This window comes from Callithrix jacchus, chromosome 6 (genome assembly GCF_049354715.1).
Source record: "Callithrix jacchus isolate 240 chromosome 6, calJac240_pri, whole genome shotgun sequence".
In the NCBI taxonomy this organism is placed as follows: domain Eukaryota; kingdom Metazoa; phylum Chordata; class Mammalia; order Primates; family Cebidae; genus Callithrix; species Callithrix jacchus.
The window spans coordinates 112,030,049-112,052,342 of NC_133507.1; the positions used below are offsets into that span (position 1 = coordinate 112,030,049).

Sequence of the window (22,294 nt, forward strand, 5' to 3'; positions counted from 1 at the left end):
TAGTGCTGAAGCAGGATCTCAGAGACCTCCTGCTTGTCATATTTACCCTTTTCTGGATCATGGAGCTTTTCAGGGTATCCCTGGGGAGGGAGGCATTCAACGAGCTTGGGGCTGCAGTAATTCAATTTTCCAATTGAAGGGTTCAATATTTTAACAATGTGGTGTTATTGATGCATATCAGCCAAAATCAGTCCTTTCCTGGTATGAAACTTATGTCTTGAGTTTTGTCATTCTACTTTTAAAATATCTCTAAAAATCATCTACTTTGACTTATCTCTACTGTAACACTATAATATAGAACACTCTTTTCCACTGCAACAGCATTCTGACCGCTCTCTGCCTCAAATCTTTTTAAAATTGTTTATAAATAAGGCTGGGAACCTCTCCAAATCCAGTCATTCTACTACTATGTGCCTGGGGATAGTGCTGGGTGTGTTTACAATAAAGTGCTTTATCACCCTAATACTCAAACCAGGGGAAAAAAAATCACAAAAAAAGAAAACTACAGACCAATATCCATGATGAACATGGTTGCAAAAATCCTCAACAAAACACTTAAAAAATCTGATGGCATATCAAAAATGATAATATACCATGATCAAGTGGGTTTCAAACCAGGGATGCAGGGATGGTTTAACATATGCAAGTCAATAAATGTGATACATCATATAGACAGAATCTAAAACAGAAATCATCTCAATAGCTGCAGAAAAAACATTTGACAAAATCCAGCATTGCTTTATGATTAAAACCCTTAGCAAAATGGGCATAGAAAGGACATACCTCAAGGTAATAAAAGCTCTCAATGACAACATTATATATTGAACAGGAAAAAGTTGAAAGCATTTCCCCTGAGAGCTGGAGCAAGGCAAGCATGCTCACTCTCACCACTTCTATTTAACATAGTACTGGAAGTCCTAGCCAGAGCAATCAGACAAGAGAAATAAATAATGGGCATCCAGATTGGTAAAGAGGAAGTCAAACTGTGGCTGTTTGCCAATGATAATATCATTTGCCTAGAAAACTCTAAAGATTCATCCAAAAAACCTCCTAGATCCAATAAAGGAATTCAGTAAAGTTTCAGCATATGAAATCGATGAACACAAATTAGTAGCACTGCTGTACACCAACAACAACCAAGCTGAGACCCAAATCAAGAACTCAGTACTTTTTACAACAGCTGCAAAAAGTACAGTGCAATACAATACAATAGAATATAATACAATGCTTAGGAATATACCTAGACAAGGAGGTAAACTATTTTTACTAAAAAAACTACAAACCATGGCTGATATAAATCATTAATGACACAAACAAATGGAAATACATCCCATGCTCATGGATGGGTAGAATCAATATTGTGAAAATGATCATACTGCCAAAAGCAATCTAGATATTCAATGCAATTCTCATCAAAATACTATCATCATTCTTCACAGAACTAGAAAAAACAATCCTAAAAGTCATATGGAACCAGAAAGAGCCTACATAGCTAAAGCAAGACTAAGCAAAAAGAACAAATCTGGAGGCATCACATTACCTGACTTCAAACTATACTACAAGGCTATAGTTATGAAAACAATGTGGTACTGGTATAAAAATAGGCACATAGACCAATGGACCAGAATAGAGAATATGAAAATAAAACCAAGTCCTTATGGCCAATTTATCTTTGACTAAAGCAAACACAACCATAAAGTGGGGAAAGGGCACCCTTATTCAACAAATGGTGCTGGGATAATTGGCAAGCCACATGAAGCTGGATCCTCCTCTCTCACCTTATACAAAAATCAACTCAAGATGGATTAAATACTTACATCTAAGACCACCTAAAACCATAAAAATTCTAGAAAATAACTTGGACAAACCCTTCTAGACATTGACTTAGACAAACAGTTCATGACCAAGAACCCAAAAGCAAATGCAACAAAAACAAACATGATGAGACCTAATTAAACTAAAAAGCTTCTAAACAGAAAAGAAAAAAAAAATTAGTAAACAGACAACCCACAGAGTGGGAGAAAATATTTGCACACTATGCTTCCAACAAAGGACTAATATCCAGAATCTACAAGGAACTCAAACAAATCACAAGAAAAAAACAAACAGTCCTATCAAAAAGTGGGCAGAAGACATGAAATAGATAGTTCTCAAAAGAAGATATGCAATAGGCCAACAAACATGCAAAATGCTCAACATCACTAATTATCAGAGAAATTCAAATCAAAACCACACTGAGATACTATCTTATTCCTGTAAGAATGACCATAATTTAAAAATAAAAAAAAATAGATGTTGGCATGGATGTGGTGAAAAGAGAATACTTACCACATTGCTGGTGGGATTGTAATGTAAACTAGTACAACCACTATGGAAAACAGTATGGAGATTCCTTAAAGAACTAAAGGTAGATTGATCCAGCAATATCAGTACCAGGTATCTACCCAGAGGTAAAAAAGTCACAATATGAAAAAGACACTTGCACATGCATGTTTATAGCAGCATAATTCACAATTTCAAAAATACAAAACCAGCCTAAATGCCCATCAACCAACAAGTAGATAAAGAAAATGTGGTGGCTGGGTGCAGTGGCTCATTTCTGTAATCCTAGCACTTTGGTTGGCCAAGATGGGAGGATCATTTGAGGCCAGGATTTCAAGACCAGCCTGTTCAACAAAGGGAGACCCTCATCTCTAACAAGAAAAGAAGAAAAGAGAATGTGATACACACACACACACACACACACACACGCACCAGAGAATGTTACTCAGCCATAAAAATGAATGAAATAATGGCATTCACAGCAACCTGGATGGAGCTGGAGACCATTATTCTAAGTGAAGTAACTGAGGAATGGCAAGCCAAATACTGTATGTTCCCTCTTATAAATGGGAGCTAAGCTATGAGGATGCAAAGGCATAAGAATGATATAATCAACTTTGGGGACTCTGGTGGGAGGAGGGTGAGGAATAAAAGACTACACTTGGGGTACAGTGTATACTGCTTGGGTGACAGGTGCATCAAAATCTCAGAAATCACTAAAAAACCTAGCCATATAACGAAAAACCACCTGTTCCCCCCAAAACTATCAAAATAAAATTTTAAAAAATTTTAAATGATTTTTAATAAAAATAATTAAGAAGTGGCCAGGCACAGTGGCTCACCCCTGTAATCCAAGCCCTTTCGGAGGCCTAGGTGGGTGAATGGCTCAAGCTCAGGAGTTCAAGACAACCTTGGTCAACACAGTAAGATACCATTTCAAAAAAAAAAAAAAACTTAAGAAGTGTTAAATTCTCTGACCTGCTGAACTAAACTCTGTAAAAATGTCCTTATTTGTTTGAGGTTTTCCATCAGGATCAATGTCCAGGATGGTACGCCACAATTCAGAGAATCTAGCTCGTTTTCCTTTGGGCATGTATATTCCATGCCATAGTGCTTTCAGCATATAGTCAACGTTGATCAGAATTTGCCCAATTCTGGTATCATAATAAGCTGGAGGTAACCCACAAGAAGAACTCTGATTATAATTAGCTTCTAAACTGATGGAAGGGATTTGATTTAAGCAATAAATTCCAATAGCCAACTCTCTTATTATCTGATGGACTTCTCTATAGTCTAAGAGGGCAGTAGGGTCCACAGGAGTCAGGATTGCAGTGGAGAAGCCTGTGTTATTCATTTGACTCATAATTCCACATGGCATGTCTACTCGAGAGTGACCATCCTCTCTGGTAGACAACCAGCTAACTAGTGCAGTAGTTACTAACTCTTGTATTTCACTCCGATCATATTTCAAAAAAAGCAGATGCATTTCTTTGTATTGCTAAATTTTCCAGCAAGGTTTCTTCATCTTGAACTTGATCGAGTCTAGGTATTCCTTTTTTGGGCAATCTTAACATTACTAATTAAATCTAGTGTGTCCTTTTTGAAGTTTCTGCAATGAATAAAGAGGAAAAGACCATCAATAAAATCTGACATAGGAATGAAGCTGGATTTCTCTAGAAATAAATCTGTACCTTTCACCTACATAAGGTTAATTTTTCATGGTCAACCATTACATTGTTCAAATTAAAAATAACTGCAGTATATGAAAGCTGAAATTTGAATTAAATAATTAGAATTATAAAACCTTTAACATTAGCCATGTTCTGCTCTTCAAAGAAGTCAAAAGATGTATGTCAAAAAGAAATATTAAGTTTACGTGTGAGAAGCTACAGTTACATACCTATTTTGTTGTTGGAGAGGCTTTTTTTTGTATATGTTTGTGTTCGTCTGTTTGGTTGCTATAAAGGAATACTTGAGATTGCATAATTTATAAAGAAATTTGGCTCATGGTTCTGCAGGCTATACACACATGGCATCAGCTTCTGATCAGCTTCTGGTGAGACCAAGCTTACAATTATGGCAGAAGGCGAAGGGGAGCCAGAGTGTCACATGGTAACAGAGGGAGCAATCGAGAGAAAGAGGAAATGTCCACTCTTTTTTTTTTTTTTTTTTTTGAGAGGGAGTTTCGCTCTTCTTGCCCAGGCTGGAGTGCAATGGTGTAATCTCGGCTCACTGCAACCTCCACCTCCTGGGTTCAGGAAATTCTCCTGCCTCAGCCTCCTGAGCAGCTGGGATTACAGGCACGCGCCACCATGCCCAGCTAATTTTTTGTATTTTTAGTAGAGACGGAACTCTTAACCAGATCTTTCACGAGCTCAGAGGCAGAGTTCACTCTGCCTGTAAAGCATCAAGCCATTCATGAGGGATCTCCCCGCATGCTCCAAACAGCTCCCGCCAAGCCTTACCTCCGACATTGGTGAATATATTTTAACATGAGATTTGGAGTGGGTAAATATCCAAGCCATATGGATATTTATTTTGTGTGTGTGTGTGTGTGTGTGTGTGTGTGTGTGTGTTTTAAGCAAGACTATAATGACCTGCTTAAAAGGAAAGGGCCAGGCATGGTGGCTCATGCCTGTAATCCCAGCACTTTGGGAGGCTGAGGCGGGCAGATCACCTGAGGTCGGGTGGAGGAGGTTGTGGTGAGCTGAGATCACGACATTGCACTACAGCCTGGGCAATAAGAGTGAAACTCCGGAAAGAAAAGGAAAAGAAAGGAGAGGAAGGGAAGGAGGTAGGGAGAGGTGAGAGAGAGAGAGAAACAAAGAAAGGAGGGAGGAAAGAAGGAAAAGAAGCATCTGTGCAATTTGCTTAACCTTCGATTTCTGTGTCACTGAATATGTCTCTATTCCTGGAATAAATAATAATAACCATGACTACTATTTATTGAGCATCTACTATATTCCAGACTCTTTTCTATATAATAGTTTTATTTATTTCATCTTACTGGTCTCTGTTATAGCGGTTCTCAAAATTTAGCTTGTATCAAAATCACCTGGGGCTTGTTCAAATACACATGGCTGAATCCCACCACTGAGTTTCTGACTCAATCAGCTGGAGTTGGCCAGAGAATATGCATTTTGGTAAAGTTACAGGAAATGCTGATATTGCTGGGTTGGGCGCCACACTTGAGACCTCAGGTGAGTGAGTTAGCCCTTGTTATGCCCACTTTCTACAGGCAGAAACGGAGACCAGGAGGTTGCAGGGCATGTCTGAGGTTTCACGCCTTTCAGAAACAGAACCCACGTCCACAAGCAGCTCGGGTCTGCCATGGGCACGGGAAAGGGGAAAGAACAAGGAAAGGAGAGGAACTTACCCTAGAATGACTTTTCCTGTCCGGGAGAGGAACGCTGCGTCCGCGCCGTTCCTGTGGGACTGAGAACAGTTGCCGCCGCCTTAGATGGCTTCTCGCAGGGCCTTGAATCCGCCCTCAAGGCCCCGGTATGGGCGAGCCGAGGCGCACAGGAAAAAACTGAGAGGAACTTTCCGGGAGGTTCGCCCCACCGTGGCGGCTCGGCCCTCCTGGCCTCACCAGCCAACACAACCTCCGCCCCGCGGGGATCGAGGGGATTGGTCCTCCGGGCCTTGGGCTGGCGGGGCCTTTCCTGGGGCCGAGCCTGCGGGCGACTAGGCCTGGCGCGTCCCGCTGGGGCAGCGGCGCCCCCAGGCGGCTCCCGGCCCCTCAGCGGCTCAGACCCACCGCGTGCTCATCTTCCCAAACCAGCTTAAAGCTCAATCCAGCTGCTTGCCCTGGGCATGTGCCGCACTCACTATCTGCCTCTAAAACACGGTAACAGAGTGGCAGAGGAGAAAACGCCAGGCTCTGAGGCAGTCCCGAGTTGGAATGCCACCTCCATCATCATTCTTTCATTCAACAACCATTTATGGAACACCTATTATGAGCCAGGCACTGAGCTACAAGCTAGAAACCCTAGAAAACAGGGCAGACACAAAACTCCAAGGAGCTTACAGTTAAACAGATCATATCACAGCTGTATTTAACAGTGTGCCAAAAGGAGATGGAATGACAGCACTCGAATGAAAGCTAACCTAGCCCAGGACTAGGAAAGGCTGCCTGAGAAAGTGCCCTTAGCTCCCCCATCCCTCGCCCCCCATCTCCCCACTCCCCATTCCCCACCCCCCTCCTTCCCCCGCCCCCACCCGCCACCGCCGCAAGCCTGGAAAATGAAAAAGAGCTATCCAAGCAAAGAACTGGAGAAGTAGCTTTTCAGGAACAGGCAACAGGAGGAGACAAATAATTGAAGTGAGAAGAAAGTTGAAATGTTTGAGAAACAGAGCAAAACCCTGGCAGAGAACAAGAGAGATGTGGGCACAAACTGAGGCTGCAGAGGTGTGCGATGGACAGATCCTGCAGGCTGCTGAGTAATGATTTTGAATTTCACCCCAAAGGATTAGGCTACAGTAGTGGCAGTGGAGGTGGGGGCTCGGGGACTGTGGATAGATTTGAAAAATAATGAGGAAGATTGTTGGTGACAGATTGAATGGGGATATGTTGAAAGAGAAGGTGGTGTCCAAGTGAGAACCAAATTTCTGTCAGGAGCAACAGGATATCAGGGCAAGATTAAGAGTTCCGTTGTGGACATAATTGATCTTGAAGTACCTGTGAGAGAAATAAATAGAGATGTGAGATATGCCTTAGATAAACAGTTCTGGGCTAAGAAAGGTAGTAGGGATTAGATGTATAAATTTTGGCAAGTTTGTGGTAATTGAAGACAGGAGTGGGGTTGAAATCACCAAGGGAGAGCGTACAGAATGAGGAGTTGAGAACCAAGGATTAGAGACCTGAGAATTTAACATTAAAAGGTCAGGGAGAGAGTGGAGTCAGCAAAGAAGACAATGAAAGAACAGCCAAGAAGGCAGGACGGAAACCAAAATTGGTCACACAAACCAAAGGGGGAAAAAAAAAGGAAAGGCCAACTTTGTTGGATGCTGCTGCTGGGTCAGGGGAGGTGAGAACAAAAACTCTGACACTGAATGTAGCAGCATGGAATGTAGCACCAGCAGTTCTTGGTGACTGTTTGGGGCATAAGTTCTCCTCCAGGAACCATGTCATTATTTTAGCTACTATGGAAATAAATATTAATAAACTTATGAGGACTATTCCAGGACTTGTTTAAACAGAGATTTGCATGTTTGCCTCATGAAATATGAATCTCCTACTTCAAGGATTTGTGTTTTGTTTTTTTTTCCAGATAGCCAAATTGTTCCATATGTCTCAAATCTTGGAAAAAAGTTGCCTCCTTTTTTAAAGGATCAACACAGAACTTCATCCCAGAGCTAATGGAATTGAATAGCAGAAAGCTGTAAATACCCAGGCCCTCTTGGGGTTCACATAAATGCATGTCTGTCCTCTCTCTCTCTCACAGTATCCTGGTGGAACAGACGACCTGGAAATTCCTTATAAAAGTTCAACTGATGAATACATTTAACTCTCGTAGAGTAGCACCTGGAATACAGTATTATATAAGTCACAGCTCTTTTCAGTATTGAACTGTATAGTTATAATAATCTATCTAGGCCATGGGGCAAACTTCTGAAGTTCATCTAGTCCTGATATAAGCAATGTCAATTTAGTGCTCAGGACCACACAAACACTCGAAGTTGTCTACTTTGAGATGGAGGGATGAAAGCTATGTAGGTAGTATCTAAATCTAGGCTGAACATTGCATGTTCCAGGAAATAAATTTGGGGCCTGTGAAAGCCTTTGCCAGTTTACTGACCTGTTTGTCAGGATCCTAAAATTTCTTTGCTACTATGATTTAAAGAATCAAAGGGTGGCCAGATCCAGAAATGGTGTCGACCCTAATTGGGGACAAATTTCACAGTGACACTGGTATGGCAGTTTACAGTTAAGCAATGTGGGTGGATATCAGGTTGGAGTGAATAGACAAAAAGGTGGAGAAAGCGACTGTGGATGAGAGGCAAAACACAGTAAGTAGAAGTTGTATTCATCCTTGTTTTCAGGTTGAGTAGGCTGAGGAGGAGGAGGAGCTGGATTTGTTGTCTCAGGGGCAGCAGAGGCAGAAGAAAATCCACATGTAAGCAGAACTGCACAGTTCAAATGTGTTGTTCAGGGGTCAACTGTAGTCCTCAAAAGTTCTTGGGGTGGGAAAATGAACTGCCTAAATGTAATATAAGTAACAAGTACTGTTCAGGAGGATGAACCGTAAGCAAATGGTTTAGCTTCTTTAAACCTATAGTTCTGTCATCTAAACAGGACCCTAACTAAACCATGATCCCCAAAGAGAGGGAACTGAATCATTTCTGGATGGAGCTATCAAAGAGTGAGTCTCAGAAAATAAACTTTCTCTTCACTCTCACACAACACTTCTGACACCAGATGTGTGGATTTTTTCCACACCAAGAAATTCTCCAGCTCTCTGAATACCAGCTGGGTATCCTACAATTTAGTCCTGCCTCTATCTACCTGGTTAGTGTTAAATCCTCAAGTTAAGGGCTCAGTGCCATAAGCTGTCTCTACTTCAGATGGAAATTTCAAGTCTGGATCTCTGGTAACTTCTGATTGACCAGCTATATAAATTGGGGGTTTTCATGACCTTCTATTCAGGTTCAATAATTTGCTAGAATGGCTCACAGCACTCATAGAAATACTTGTGTTTACTGGCTTATAATATAGGATACATCTCAGGCACAGCCAGATGGAAGAGATGCATAAGGCAAAGTATTAAAAAAGTATTAAAGTGAAGGAGAGTTTCCATGTCCTCTCTGGGCATGCCTCACTCCCAGCACCTATATATGTTCAACAAACCAGAGGCTCATCAAATCTTGTTCAACAGTTTTTATAGAGTTTAACAGACCTTAATCGTCAGTACCACCCTCTCTCCCAGAGGCTGGTGCGTGGAGATGAAATTCCAACTTTTCTAGTCACTTGTGTTTTTGTTTTTTTTTCAGACAGGGTCTCACTGTTGCCCAGGCTTAAGCGCAGTGGTGTGATCCTACCCCTCCCAGCAGCCTTGACTTCCTGGGCTCAAGTAATCCTCCCACCTCAGCCTCCCAAACAGGGAGGCACATTCTTCCATGCCCAGCTAATTTTCTGTACTTTTATTTTTTTTTTTTTGTAGATATGAGGTTTCATCATGTTGTCCAGGCTAATCTCAAACTCCTGGACTCAAGAGATCCCTCTACCTTGGCCTCCCAAACTGCAGGTTTTAAAGGCTATTTAGAGACCTCACCGTAAGTCACCGCATTAGCATCAACTCAGGTGTGATCAAAAGGGGCTTATTATGAATAACAAAAGATACTCCCTATCTCTAAGGAAATCCCATGGTTTTAGGAGCTCTGTGACAAGAAAAAATGAAAATTCACCCAAATAAACTTTAAAACTACTATATTATACAACAATAAAGCAGCAGAGTATTTTTACTTTTATATAAACATAGTTACATTGTGAATCACATTACAATTGAGTCTCCTTTTCAGTAGAAAGATTTTCTAAGGAAATGATTTGGAGCCGTTCACATTTATCAGATGCCTTTTCATTTTTTTTTTCCATTTTTGCAACTCTTGATCCAAACTGCATGGCCCGTTTGGGCAGAAGAGCTGAAGCTGTAAGACCAAGTTCCACAGCTGCAAGGCGTAAAATTAGTTTTTCACCAATTCCTCGGGGTAAAGTCAAGTTTGCTTTTTCCCAAACTGGTAGAGAATTTAGAAAGGAGACGACGTTTTCATCCAGGAAAGGAAATCTAAAATAAACAGACAGATAATATAACCACTACATAAAAATAAAATCAACCTGTTATAATAACTTTTATAGCTAAAATTTAGTCACATTAAAAGTGTTTCATAACATATGACTAATTTTAATACATATACTACAAAATAGTCTCTCAAATAAATTAGGTTTATGGTGTCTGGAAATAATTTCAAATTGTTTTACAAGGTATCTCTGTGGACGCCCTGAAAACAAGCATGATTTTCTTTTTTGAGACAGGGTCTTGCTCTGTTGCCCAGGTTAGAATGCAGTGGGGTGATCTGGATCAAGGTCAGTGCAACCTCTGCCTCCCAGGCTCAAGCAATCCTCCTGCCTAGGCGAGCACCACCACACCCTGCTAATCTTTGTATTTTTTTGGTGGCAATGAGGTTTTGCCATGTTGCCCAGGCTGGTCTCAGACTTCTGAACTCAAGTAACCCACCTGCTTCAGCCTCCCAAAGTGCTGGGAATACAGGTGTGAGCCACTGCACCTGGCCTACAAGCATGATCTTGGTTAACTATTCAATCTGTGTCTGACCTTTATCCCATCTAAAGAAATGACACTTTAGGGATATGGAACGAATATAGAAGGGCTCCACAGTCCTGAGCCTAAAAAACGCTTACCTATGGTAAAACTTTGTTAATCAAAATTGTTTAAATTATACTTAAACCAACTAAACGGTGATAAATTGGTATAACAGAACAAAATATTAGATTTTTTCCCCTAAATTCTGGGATGATATAGAAACAAAATATTAGATTAAAAAAAATAACTTTCTGCCCTTTTGCTTCCCCAATTTTTACAAAATTCTGTTCTTTTTCTGTTTAAAATACTTAACACCCTCCATCCCACGCCTCAAAATACAATACAGTTACACTAGTGTTTCTGTTTTATTACATCTTATTCTAGGTTAAGAGATTGGAAAGGGTAAAGACATTTGTTATAGGGAATATTACATAAAAATCAATGAGTTGCAAAAGTAAATTTAAATAAAGAATCAAATCAACACACTATTGTTAATATATATGTCAAGATACATAATAAATTATTTAGATCCAGCCACTATAGTATTTGTTAGATCACAATTCTGTATTAGCTGCTTTAAACATTCTTCATATGCATTTTTATTTGAGCATAACATAATACTTTCATAAGTGACTTTACTAGACAAATTCCCTTCTCTATGACCTAGCTGAAATAAAACTAAATTTCTCCTCTTTCTCTCTCATGTTCTTCAAAGAGAAAAGTTTACATACTTTGAATTACTGTATTATCTCTTTACAGTGAAATCTTGAAAATTATGGATATAAGAATAATGACGTAGTAGCCAAAATTTTACATGGACCAGGATCAGAAACTTAACAATGACAACTGTGTAAAGACAACCAAGAGTCAGTGGAAAGAGGAAAAGACTAAGGTAGAGACAAGAAACGATGAAGTCTCAGACAGAGAGAGAGAGAAAGTGTAGTATGAAGCTTACTTGGACTTCCTGTTCTTGGATGCTTGTACCCTTGTAATAAACTACCACTTAATAAATTAGCCTACTTGAATAGATTTTTGCTCTTTAAATGTCACATCTTCCTTTATCCTTAAGGTTTTAGAAAGTTCTATTTAAATATTGCACTTGTTCACTACCACCAGCAATAGGATATAGGTAAAAACAAACCTGAAAAGCAAGAATATATACATGAAAGTGCCTTGGTCTCTTTGAAGGTTTTAGGTAATCTGCAGTATGTGACTAAATTGTGTTCAAAAAACATGTGGCAGAGGAATATCCAGTTTAAGGACTACCTTCAAATCAGTATGGATCTATACATACAGAAATGTCTATAGAGACAAGGCCGGTTTCTATAACATTGAAGAAAAAAGCTTGCAGGGGGAGCGTATGCCCTTACTGGGAGGAAAGTAAACACTTAAAACTGAACAAATCCCTCTAAATACCTTCTCTTAGTATTTCACATCTCAGTTTTACTTTGACAGTCTTTTATTTATTTATTTTTTGTGTGGAGACAGAGTCTCACACTATTGCCCAAGCTGAAGGGCAGTGACACAATCTCAGCTCGCTGCAACCTCCACCTCCTGGGTTCAAGTCATTCTCAGCCTCCTGAGTAGTTGGAACTATGGGCACACACCACCACACCCAAATAATTTTTAAAATATTTTTAGTAGAGGCGGGGTTTCACCATGTCGACCAGGCTGGTCTTGAACTCCTGACCTCAGGTGATCTGCCCACCTCAGCCTCCCAAAGTGCTGGTATTACAGATGTGAGCCACTCTGCCTGGCCTACTTTGACAGTCTTTTTCACTATAGTCTTAAAAACAATCACGTACTTATGTCACCTTTGAAAATTGCTGAAAAGACATTTCTTAGAGAATGAGTTTTAGAAAACAACTGCTCTCCTAGCTCTTCCCAGCTCTGTTTCTGTGTTTATAACATAAAGCAAGCTATAATTGCTGCTACTGTTACTCATTTGGATAAGCTCCAAGAGAAAAGAAACTTACAAGTCTCCATTTACACTCCGCTGTTTTTTATAAAAATATCATAACAACACTCAAATGGTTAGAATTACCTTGCTTCTTTTCCATGATCACCAATAACTCTGTCATCACGACCAAGATTTCTAGAAGAAATTCGACCCAGTTCCATCATTATTTCCTTATTCAATCCTTCCAGCCCATGTGACTGAAAGCGAATGCGATGACGAGAATAACCTGCAAGTTGCTCATCTGCACCAATTCCAGTGAGAACTACCTAAGCAGTTTAAAGAAATCCATATAAAAATGTTATCAACTACACAGTAAAGAAAATAAAAGAAAAGCTGGCCGGGCGCAGTGGCTCAAGCCTATAATCCCAGCACTTTGGGAGGCCGAGGCGGGTGGATCACGAGGTCAAGAGATCGAGACCATCCTGGTCAACATGGTGAAACCCCGTTTCTACTAAAAATACAAAAGATTAGCTGGGCATGGTGGCGCGTGCCTGTAATCCCAGCTACTCAGGAGGCTGAGGCAGGAGAACTGCTTGAACCCAGGAGGCGGAGGTTGCGGTAAGCCGAGATCGCGCCATTGCACTCCAGCCTGGGTAACAAGAGCGAAACTCCGTTTCAAAAAAAAAAAAAAAAAAAAAAGAAAGAGAAAATAAAAGAAAAGCTTAAAAAAAGATAACACTTTTGGAGAAAAACCAGATAAAGTAAAATATATCCAATTCTAAAGAAGTCATATATGTTGTGTTGTAGCTTAAATGCAACTAAAATACGCTATTCTTACAATCAAAATACTAAAAGCTTTGAGGCTCAAAAATAGGTCTCAGAAATTCTTATGAGAAGAAATACTGTGTCATACCTTTGCATTGCTCTGATACGATTTCACTCCATCCTGGGCCACTAACTGACCAATTCCTCTAGAAGCAAACCAGACAGCACAGCCAATACTATCATCCAAAACTGTATCCAATGGCCAAATTAAGTGACATATCCGAGTTCTTCTTAATTTCTGCAGTTCTTCCATGGAAACATTAACTTCAACAAAATTCCAAATTCGGGAAGGGCTAACAGCTTGTAGTTCCTTTAGTCCTGCTCTTCCTGTGATTCGATCTGGCACATTGACAGACATATCAGGTCTGCCATCGGCAGCAGCAGCAACATCTTTAGAGGATTCTTCAGAAGGTATTTCACATTGATTTCTCTGTTTATTCCTTTCTTTGTTAAAGCTAGTTGGCATGGTCTTTTCTTCAGCTATGAAAGCTACATTAAGAAGATCAATTGGTTCATCTAAAGGAATATGACGGTCAGCAAGGGTTGCGATAACCATGGAATCAATGCCCCCAGAAAACAGAATTGCAACATTTGCTTTCCTATCACACGTTTTCAAAACTTCATCAGCTGTCAGGTTTTCATCCCTAGGTAAACACAAGACACGTTTCTTGACTGCGATACTCAGGACATCAATGAACTGCTGAATTATTTCCTTCATGTGTACATTGGTAAGAAAGACTTGAAGTGTCTCTCTCGTAAGTGGCACATTGGAAATATTACTGCAGTGAGTATTCAATTCAGCTTTTGGCAACATCATATTTAAAGGAACAACCGGTTTTTCAAGATATAGTTTGGCTTCATTTGCTACCACTGATACAAATGCTGGTAAGTCTGCTGAAATTTGACTCAGGCTATTAACATTTCCTTCAATAATATTCTCCCTACTAGAAATATATTTCCAAGGATACAGCTGTAAAATAATGCATCTGGAAATGGCAGCAGACTTCAGATCAATTCTGAAAAGTCCAGATGCTGGAACTTCTTGCCACTGATTTGTTTCTCCAGATATTTGGGTGCCAACTGAAGAGAGGCAGAAACTCTTGCCCAAATTACTAAAATGCCAAAGCAAGCTACGGCGACCAAAAAAATCCCTACCAAACCATAAATAATGACTAGATGCTTGATAATATATAAATGACCAGGGACCTTGCACTTCTGAGAAGAGTGACAAAATCTCAGATTCATTCTTACAGGAGGTAAGATAATTAAACATAATTTGAGTGTCATTCTCTTCAGCTTCAACCTTTATTCCACTAAAAACTTCTCCATTCCATAGAAACACATTGCCTCTTTCATCTTCCACAGGCTGGACAGTCAAAACACCCCTCAAGTGGAGAACATGACCAGAAAATAAACACTGATAGTTAACATCAGACTTCAACAATTGTTTACTACTATTGGGTCCCCGCTGTTTAAGATTATACACTAAGTCCTCTTTTAAATCTTGACCGAAATGCTCAGCAGAAAAGTTTACAGAACAACAAATGCCACACATTGCCACGTGAAATCAGCTTGACTATTTCTTGATTTTGATCTTCTCTAAGTTTTCTATTTCTTGGTATTCCTTTTTCAGTTCATCCAATATATCTGTTGCAGGGAAGGAGAATAAATATTAAATAAAATAAAAATTTTTAAACTTTTACCTAGTAATTCATAGGGCAATACAAGTCTGTTTACCAAATCAAACCATATAAACACACACACTGTGCCAGTGCCAATAATAATTAACAACAGGCTACTAATAAAATATATTTATCTTTTAGAAAAATAGCTTCTGTTTGCTGACTGCTCATTTTGGCCCAAGCACTTGGCTAAGCACTTTATATATAGCATCTTATTTAGATCCCACAATACCTTGGAGGCTTAAAGTATTTCACCTGAAGTCACAAACAGAAGATGGTTAACAGTTTGTCATACTTAGACCTGTCTGAGACTCTAAAGCACATGTTAATAACTATTGCTTTCTAACACATATTATGATATATATATTTTTAAAACTGTTGACTCATCTTTGAAAGCTAACTTGAAGAAAACCAAACTGCTGCATTATTCTTTAGATATATATTTTAACATTCAGATGAGTATAATTTAGGCACCCCTCCCAAACCGCGCCCCCCACAAAAAAAAACTTACTTTTGCTCTCAGACAGCATTTCTGTTCGGTCTGCAAGAAAGAATATATTGCTGTTCTGTTGTTGCCTATATACTTTCTGCAAAACATAATTTAGGCTAATATCAAGTTTTGATCTAAAAAGTAGATGTTAAAATCCTTAACCCTATTATCACTAATTCTTGAACTTCAGTAATATATATTCAGCACAATACTTTAGCAAATACAGATAAACAAAAAGACAAGTAAAAGTCACCCATTACCCTAACACCAGAAATTGCTACTACTGAAATGAAACTATTTTCTCTCCATGTACCATTTTAACAAAAAAGTTCTTACTATGCCTGCAGATTTGTGCTTTCATCAATGAGCAATACTTTGAGAACACTTTTTCTTAAGTGTTCATTTACAGGAACACTAAAATGCCAAAACAAGCTGCGGCAACCAAATCATACTTCCTGCTATATAGGTATATAACATATTACAGTTTATTTGCTCAGCGTTCAAATACTAGACATTTAAGGTGTTACCAACTCTTTACTGCTGTAAATCAATGTTGTGATGAATATCTTCGTAACCAAATCTTTGTGCACTCCCGTGATTCTCTACAAAGAATCAGTTACCACAAATGGAACTGCTGAGTCAAAGTGTTACAGTTTTGAGTTGTTGAGACTTTCTGCCAATTTGGCCTCTAGAGAAAGTTTGTATTAATTGTGCCTGGACTTTTTTTTTTTTGAGATGGAGTCCTGCTCTGTCACCTACGCTCGAGTGCAGTAGCATGATCTCGGCTCACGGCAACCTCTGCCTCCCAGGTTCAAGCGATTCTTGTGCCTCGGCCTTCTAAGTAGCTGGGATTACAAAGATGTGCCCAGCTAATTTTTGTATGTGCCTCAACTTCTAATATTCCATAAGTGACAATATGAGAAATATCTCACCTGCCCGTTATTAAATAATCTTTAAAATGCTTTTAAGAGGTCAAACTCATTTCTTCCTAAACTTTAAAATGTAATTTGACACTATAATTATACACAAAGCAGTAGCTTGCTTGTTTATATTAATGGAAATGACATTAAATAACCATGTTACACATTTAGAAAAATCTATGTAAAAATTTTTTAGAGGGAGGGGAAGCAATGTATCCTTTTTTGTTCATTAATTATCCACATTCATTTAAAAGTTTCTTCTCATCTCAATACAAAGTTCATGTATATCAAAAGAAAACACCAAATTCAAGTATAAAATAAACATCATTAATGATTACACCTCCAAGATACCAAAATACAACTAGAATCATTTGTTGCAATTTTTTCTATTATATGTTGAATGGCATATAATAGAAAAAAAGACATTTTCAACCATGAGATCTATCCATTAAAAAAGAATCTAGACACCTGTAACTAAAAGGATGCTGAAATACTATAAATTTTATTAAAGTATGATTATATCTTGTATATAATTCTTATAATTTTAATATACAGTTAAATAAACCTCCCACATGTTATTCAGAATTCCTATAATAACTCACCCTGTTCTTCTTAAGGTTAGAAAGTTCATCCACAACAATTTTTTGTTCTTTAATCTATTGAAATAATGGGGAAAAAAAAAAAAAACTCCTTAAGTTAGATGTTTTCAAAGTATGCTCAATGAGAATCCCTCTTAAGGGGTTGTTTTAAAATTAGAGATGGGATAAGGGGCAATGATGTACTGATTTTCCAAATGAGCAGTTCATGAATATACAGATCATTTTCAACAGCAGTCTGTGTTGAGGTACAGTTGGGGAAAAGCTGGAGGAGAAAAAACAGTGATCACATTTGCAAAATGTTAGATAACCCATTAAGTCCTGACAGGGGATTTGGTATTTGTATCCAGCAATCACGCCAAGGACTACAGTTACTAAATGACGTTTATAGCTTTATTAAAAATATATGATATACACCAAAAGCCGTTCCAGTCTTTCAATTAAGTCGTGATTTAGATTTTTTTTTTTTAAAAAAAAGGCAAATAGAATGAGAGGTGGGTTACTTTTTTCAACATTTTCATGATTTTGTGTACTAAGTGGTATAGTCAAACATTCAAATCAAGCAGTGCCCTATTTGGGGACAGTAAGACCTATCACGTTCCATCCTTGTATTTTTCCCTCTTTTTATCTCAATGATTAGCATAGAGCTGGTGCTGTTGAACTAGGCTTCTTCTATTTTTGTGAAACAGGGTCTTGCTCTGTCACCAAGCTGGAATGCAGTGGTGCCATCAAGGCTTAGTACAGCCTTGACCTTCCTGGGCTCAGGTGATTCTCCCACCCTAGCCTCCTAGAGTAGGTGGGACTACAGGCCTGTGTGTCTGTTCTGGCCATGGCATTATTTATTTGTAGGTGAGGGCTCAACTAAGTGAAAACTAAGTTTCTTTTCAACTCTTTATTTTGTGAACATGACTCACTACATAGTGTCATAAGTGCCTCTAAAAGCAGCTTTTACAATATTTGTGCGACCTCACATGCCTCAGGGATCTGTATCCATCAGTACGCATAAGTGGCTTGTTATGGTGGTAATCAGAATAACACACAAAAAAGTTTTTTTTTTAACACTTTTTGGGTGACAGGTACACCAAAATCTAACAAATCACCACTAAATAACATATCCTTGTAGCCAAAAACCACCTATTCCCTAAAAACTATTGGGAAAAAATATCTCCTCAGGTGATTTCTAATATGCAATAAAATTTGAACCAAAAAAAGTGCTGACCTATTATATTGCAGGGGGCAGTTACCCCTCAAACTTGTCAATAAAGATGTATTTTCGAAATAGTAATATATTTTTTTAAATTGCAACCAGATCCTTGACTCACGCCCTAAGCAGCCATGCGCAGGTGCAAAACTGCTCCCCAGGACCCGGCCTGCGCATGCGTTTAAGTGCGCGCGCAGACTCTGTTGTTAACATTCGCGGGAAAAGGGTACATGTGCAGATCATGCAAGATTGTTGCATAGTTACATACATGGCAAAGTAGTTTGCTGCCTTCATTCCCCAACAACTATATCAGGCATTTCTCCCCACTTTATCCCTCCTCACCACCCACCCCCATTTATCTTTAAAGGTTTTGTCTGTGGCAGTTAAGGTTTATATTATATTGGCTTCCTCTTTCGCGGTGGGGGTGGCGGGGAGTTCCCAATGGCAGATGACGGTGACTTATTTGGGGTGCTGAGAGTGTAGACGGTGATAAAGGGACGTTGAGATGAGCTTGACAGGTAGAACTGATAAGCCTCCGTGAGGGGCGTCAAGGATGGACCCCGGGTTGCTGGCATGGTTAACTGGATGGAGAATATCTGCGGTGGAACAGGTTTGGGGTGGGAGGTATTTCCAAAAGTTTAAAAAGACTAGGGAGGACAACCCTGAACCAAAACTCCGCCCGACTGCCACCGGAGGGTCCAATCTCGGGACAAATTTCAAGATCTCCTTTATCGCAACTGTTTTCAGAAAATAAAAGGACTAACTGTGGCTGTCAAGTGCTAAGAATAAAAAGAGCAAAGTAGTAGGGCAAAGCCGAGACTCGGGCAGGCCCCAGGCTGCCCCCTGCGGACCAACTTCAGGGTCCAGTGGCGCCCGGTCCCGAGTTCAAGAGCCTTTCGTCGCGTCTCACCCTCACCTTGCTGCTAAGATCCTCCTTGTGTAGGGTCCAATTGTCGGTGGGGATCAGCACAGAGCTGTCCTCTGGGCGCGTCCCTCGGTTGGGCATTTCCATCCAGCACGAGACAGGCGGGATGCTCAGCACTGAAGGAGCCTACAGCAGCAGCCAAGGCGCATGCGCGCTTCCAGCCGCGCTCACCCTTTTCCAGCGAATGTTAACAACAGAGTCTGCGCGCGCACTTAAACGCATGCGCAGGCCGGGTCCTGGGGAGCAGTTTTGCGCCTGCGCATGGCTGCTTAGGGCGTGAGTCAAGGATCTGGTTGCAAAATCTGATGTTCCTGTACTTCCCTCTAGTGGTTGGGATGCAGAAACGCTCAGATGGTTTCTTCAAGACCTCTTATCTAGTATACTACGAGTTATGTGCGCCCTCCAGTGGTAAATATAAAGAATAGTCGTGCAATAGAAATAGCACTTAATGTATTATTTATTATCTACGGAAAGATGAAGCTGAGGAACAGATTTAAGAGATACCATGTTGGCAACAGAACTGTACAAACTTGGTAAAGTTTTGGTTAACTCGTTGGTAGGGTTGCCGGATAAAATGCAGTATGAATTTCAGATGAATTGATAGTTTGTAGTACATCTATGTTCCATGCAATATTGGCAATATCTCATGTCTGTGGGAAAAAATGACTAAAACTTGGAAATAGGCAAAAGAGATTTACTGGTTTTTGTTTCAGTGCTGCTGTGGACTTTATTATATTGACTGGGCTGTTTGACAATTCTGTAGGGACAAAGGTTAACTTTGGTTGGAATTTTGGTCTGGTAGGGATGCAAATAATTTTTTTTGGTGCACCAGATACCAACACAGGTTATGATTCATTGTTCTGTAACACATTAGTCAGTGTTGTATGTAACCTGGCAATTCTATCTTAACATTTCTTTAGTGATATATGCCTAGCTTCTCTAATATCTGTACTGGTTTTAAAGTCTTATCAGTTCCCTCATTACCTAATGAGTTGAATAAAACTTTGACGTATATTCATTTTATGTTCACATTAGAGACATGATTTTAGATTTTTGACAATTATACTATAATATTGGAAATTTTAAGATTCCACAGAGATGCCCAAGTGGACTTATGTGATGAATCAAACGGTCTGGCTAAAGAAATATATATATCACAGATTGTTCAAGCTGAGGCATGTTTTTTATTTGCTCTTAGAGAAATCCCAAGTGGTTATACTGTTTTCCTTTTTACTGATTTTTAAAATTTTTGTTTTTGTTTCTGATTTGTACATTCCCAATACGTTATTCAGGTATAACTTACACATTACTGATACATTGATAGCAGCAATGATTGGGAGTTTGGTTTTGTGGTCTAACTATTTGATGATATCTGTTGGATGATGGCCGTCTAGTCTCCATTGGTAGAGAGGTAGATAGGTGCAGTGGCCCAAACCTGTAATCGCAGCCACTCGGGGCTGAGGTGGGAGGATTGCTTGAGGCCAGAGTTTCAAATAAATAAATAAATAAATAAAGAGAGGTGATGAAGCCAGTGTGTAAGTTTTTTTATTTATCATTTGTGAGCTCAAATTAATTACTTTTGTGTCCCCTGAGAGGGAAGGAGGACAGCTATTTGAGATGTGGGCTGGTGAGGTTTTGTTTTGTCTGTTTTTGTTGTTTTTGAGATGGAGTCTTGCTTTGTTACATGGGCTGAAGGGCAGTGCTGCGATCTTGGCTCACTGCAACCTCTGCCTCCCAGGTTCAAGTGATTCTCCTGTCTCAGCCTCCTGAGTAGCTGAGATTACAGGCGCATGCCCCCATGCCTAGCTAATTTGTGTATTTTCAGTAGAGACAGGGTTTCTCCATGTTGGTCAGACTGGTCTTGAACTCCTGACCTGGTGAACTGCCTGCCTCAGGCTCCCAAAGAGCTGGATTATAGGCATGAGTCACCACACTTAGCCTGTCTGTTTTAACATAAAGGCAGCTCAAGCAGAAGTGCTGGTGAATTTTTGTGTTTTTGTGTTTACTTTTGACCTGAGATTGAAGTTGTAAAACAGAAGCAATAATGTCTCTGTGTCGTGTGTCTATAATTTAGAACAGGCTTTATGTCTCACTATGTGAATAACTATTTTCCTACTTCTGGAGTGTGTTAATAAATGTCTCTAGTTAATGGGCCTCTGTTCTGATTAGTTTACAGAGATAAATAAGCACTGGTATAATCCCAATATTTTTTAAAGCCTAGAATTTCCAATACTTTAAATGTGCTAGATTTTTAAGGAAAAAAAAAAAAGGTTTCACAAAACTGCTAGCTTAGAAACATTTTAGAAATCCAAGTTTAGGAAAAAGAAAATTCTAAAGTGAAGTATCACTTCACTTCGCTGTTGTTGTTGTTGTTTTGAGACAGAGTTTTTCTCTGTTGCCTCGGCTGGAGTGCAGTGAGTGGTGCGATCTCAGCTCACTGCAACCTCTGCCTTCTGTGTTTAAGTGATTCTCCTGCCTCAGCCTCCCAAGTACCTGGGATTACAAGTTTGTGCCACAGTGCCCAGCTAATTTTTGTATTTTTAGTAGAGATGGAGGTTTCACCATGTTGGCCAGGCTGGTCTCAAACTCCTGGCTTCAAGCTGTCTGCCCAAATCAGCCTTCCAAAGTGCTGGGATTCCTGGTGTGTGCTGCCGGCCCTGGCTTCCACTTTGTTTAGAGGCAATAGTGAGGCTTATCTGTAAAGCTGAAGAGACTGAGCATTCCAGCATATTGGTCTTTGTACCCCAACTTCTATTGTAGTGTCTGGCAGAGTGGAAGCTCTGGTTAAAGTTGAGACTGGCTCTGACTCACAATCATGTCCATAGTGAGTAGCCGGAAACACCCAGCACTGCTGATTGGTCTATAGCTGCTCACCCCATTTTGGGAAGTGGGCTGTTGCTTATGGCTCTGCCAGGTTCTGACGTTTTTGTTTATTCACAGCAGGGGCTGCCCAAGACAACATAGTACTCAACAAAGTGGTGATAATCATTTTAATATGATGCTAAACTGTCTTAAAATGCTTTCACGCTTTATCTTATTTTTGGAGTATTTACCTATTTGCTTCTATTTCTGCCCTCAGCTGCTCTAACTCCTGCATTGCTTGAAGTCAGCTTTA

General features: G+C 39.7%; 3 protein-coding genes across 6 annotated transcripts in view; all 3 read right to left on the reverse strand.

Annotated features, from left to right (window-relative positions):
* LOC103790548 (ankyrin and armadillo repeat-containing protein-like) overlaps positions 1-6,038 on the reverse strand; it is a 22,448-nt gene extending 16,410 nt beyond the window's left edge. The window contains 2 exon segments of the mRNA XM_078328046.1: positions 3,301-3,931; positions 5,699-6,038. Coding sequence (XP_078184172.1) covers positions 3,301-3,808 — 508 coding nt within the window. The 5' untranslated portion in view covers positions 3,809-3,931; positions 5,699-6,038.
* Positions 6,039-9,734: 3,696 nt separating this feature from the next.
* LOC100405136 (asparagine synthetase domain-containing protein 1) lies at positions 9,735-19,328 on the reverse strand. Of its 3 annotated transcripts, XM_078328037.1 has the most exons (6): positions 19,171-19,328; positions 17,060-17,113; positions 15,559-15,588; positions 13,454-15,012; positions 12,685-12,866; positions 9,735-10,106 (listed from the first exon to the last, which is right to left on the reverse strand). In XM_078328037.1, the coding sequence occupies exons 4-6, from the start codon at positions 14,918-14,920 to the stop codon at positions 9,821-9,823; spliced, it is 1,935 nt and encodes a 644-aa protein (XP_078184163.1). In that variant the 5' UTR covers positions 14,921-15,012; positions 15,559-15,588; positions 17,060-17,113; positions 19,171-19,328; the 3' UTR covers positions 9,735-9,820. The 3 variants fall into 3 exon arrangements, with proteins under 3 accessions (XP_078184163.1, XP_078184164.1, XP_078184162.1); XM_078328038.1 differs by lacking the exon at positions 17,060-17,113; XM_078328036.1 differs by lacking the exon at positions 17,060-17,113 and having other exon boundaries at positions 15,559-15,634.
* Positions 14,652-19,328, reverse strand: LOC144576562 (ASNSD1 upstream open reading frame protein-like). 2 transcript variants are annotated; one of them, XM_078328043.1, is made up of 4 exons: positions 19,171-19,328; positions 17,060-17,113; positions 15,559-15,588; positions 14,652-15,012 (listed from the first exon to the last, which is right to left on the reverse strand). In XM_078328043.1, exons 1-4 carry the CDS (start codon positions 19,264-19,266, stop codon positions 14,995-14,997), a joined length of 198 nt encoding a protein of 65 aa, XP_078184169.1. In that variant the 5' UTR covers positions 19,267-19,328; the 3' UTR covers positions 14,652-14,994. The 2 variants fall into 2 exon arrangements, with proteins under 2 accessions (XP_078184169.1, XP_078184168.1); XM_078328042.1 differs by having other exon boundaries at positions 15,559-15,634.
* Positions 19,329-22,294: the final 2,966 nt, after the last annotated feature.

Bases quoted from the DNA above. Each gene is read 5' to 3' on its own strand.
- LOC100405136 (XM_078328038.1), bottom strand. From the start codon at position 14,920: ATGTGTGGCATTTGTTGTTCTGTAAACTTTTCTGCTGAGCATTTCGGT. The intron at 12,867-13,453 runs GTATGACACAGT...TAAACTGCTTAG, and splicing joins CGTATCAGAGCAATGCAAAG to GTAGTTCTCACTGGAATTGG. The intron at 10,107-12,684 runs GTAATTCTAACC...TGTTTATTTTAG, and splicing joins GATCATGGAAAAGAAGCAAG to ATTTCCTTTCCTGGATGAAA.
- LOC144576562 (XM_078328042.1), bottom strand. From the start codon at position 19,266: ATGGAAATGCCCAACCGAGGGACGCGCCCAGAGGACAGCTCTGTGCTG. The intron at 15,635-17,059 runs GTGAGTTATTAT...TATGTTTTGCAG, and splicing joins CTAACCTTAAGAAGAACAGG to AAAGTATATAGGCAACAACA. The intron at 15,013-15,558 runs GTAAGTTTTTTT...TCCCTGCAACAG, and splicing joins AATGCTGTCTGAGAGCAAAA to ATATATTGGATGAACTGAAA.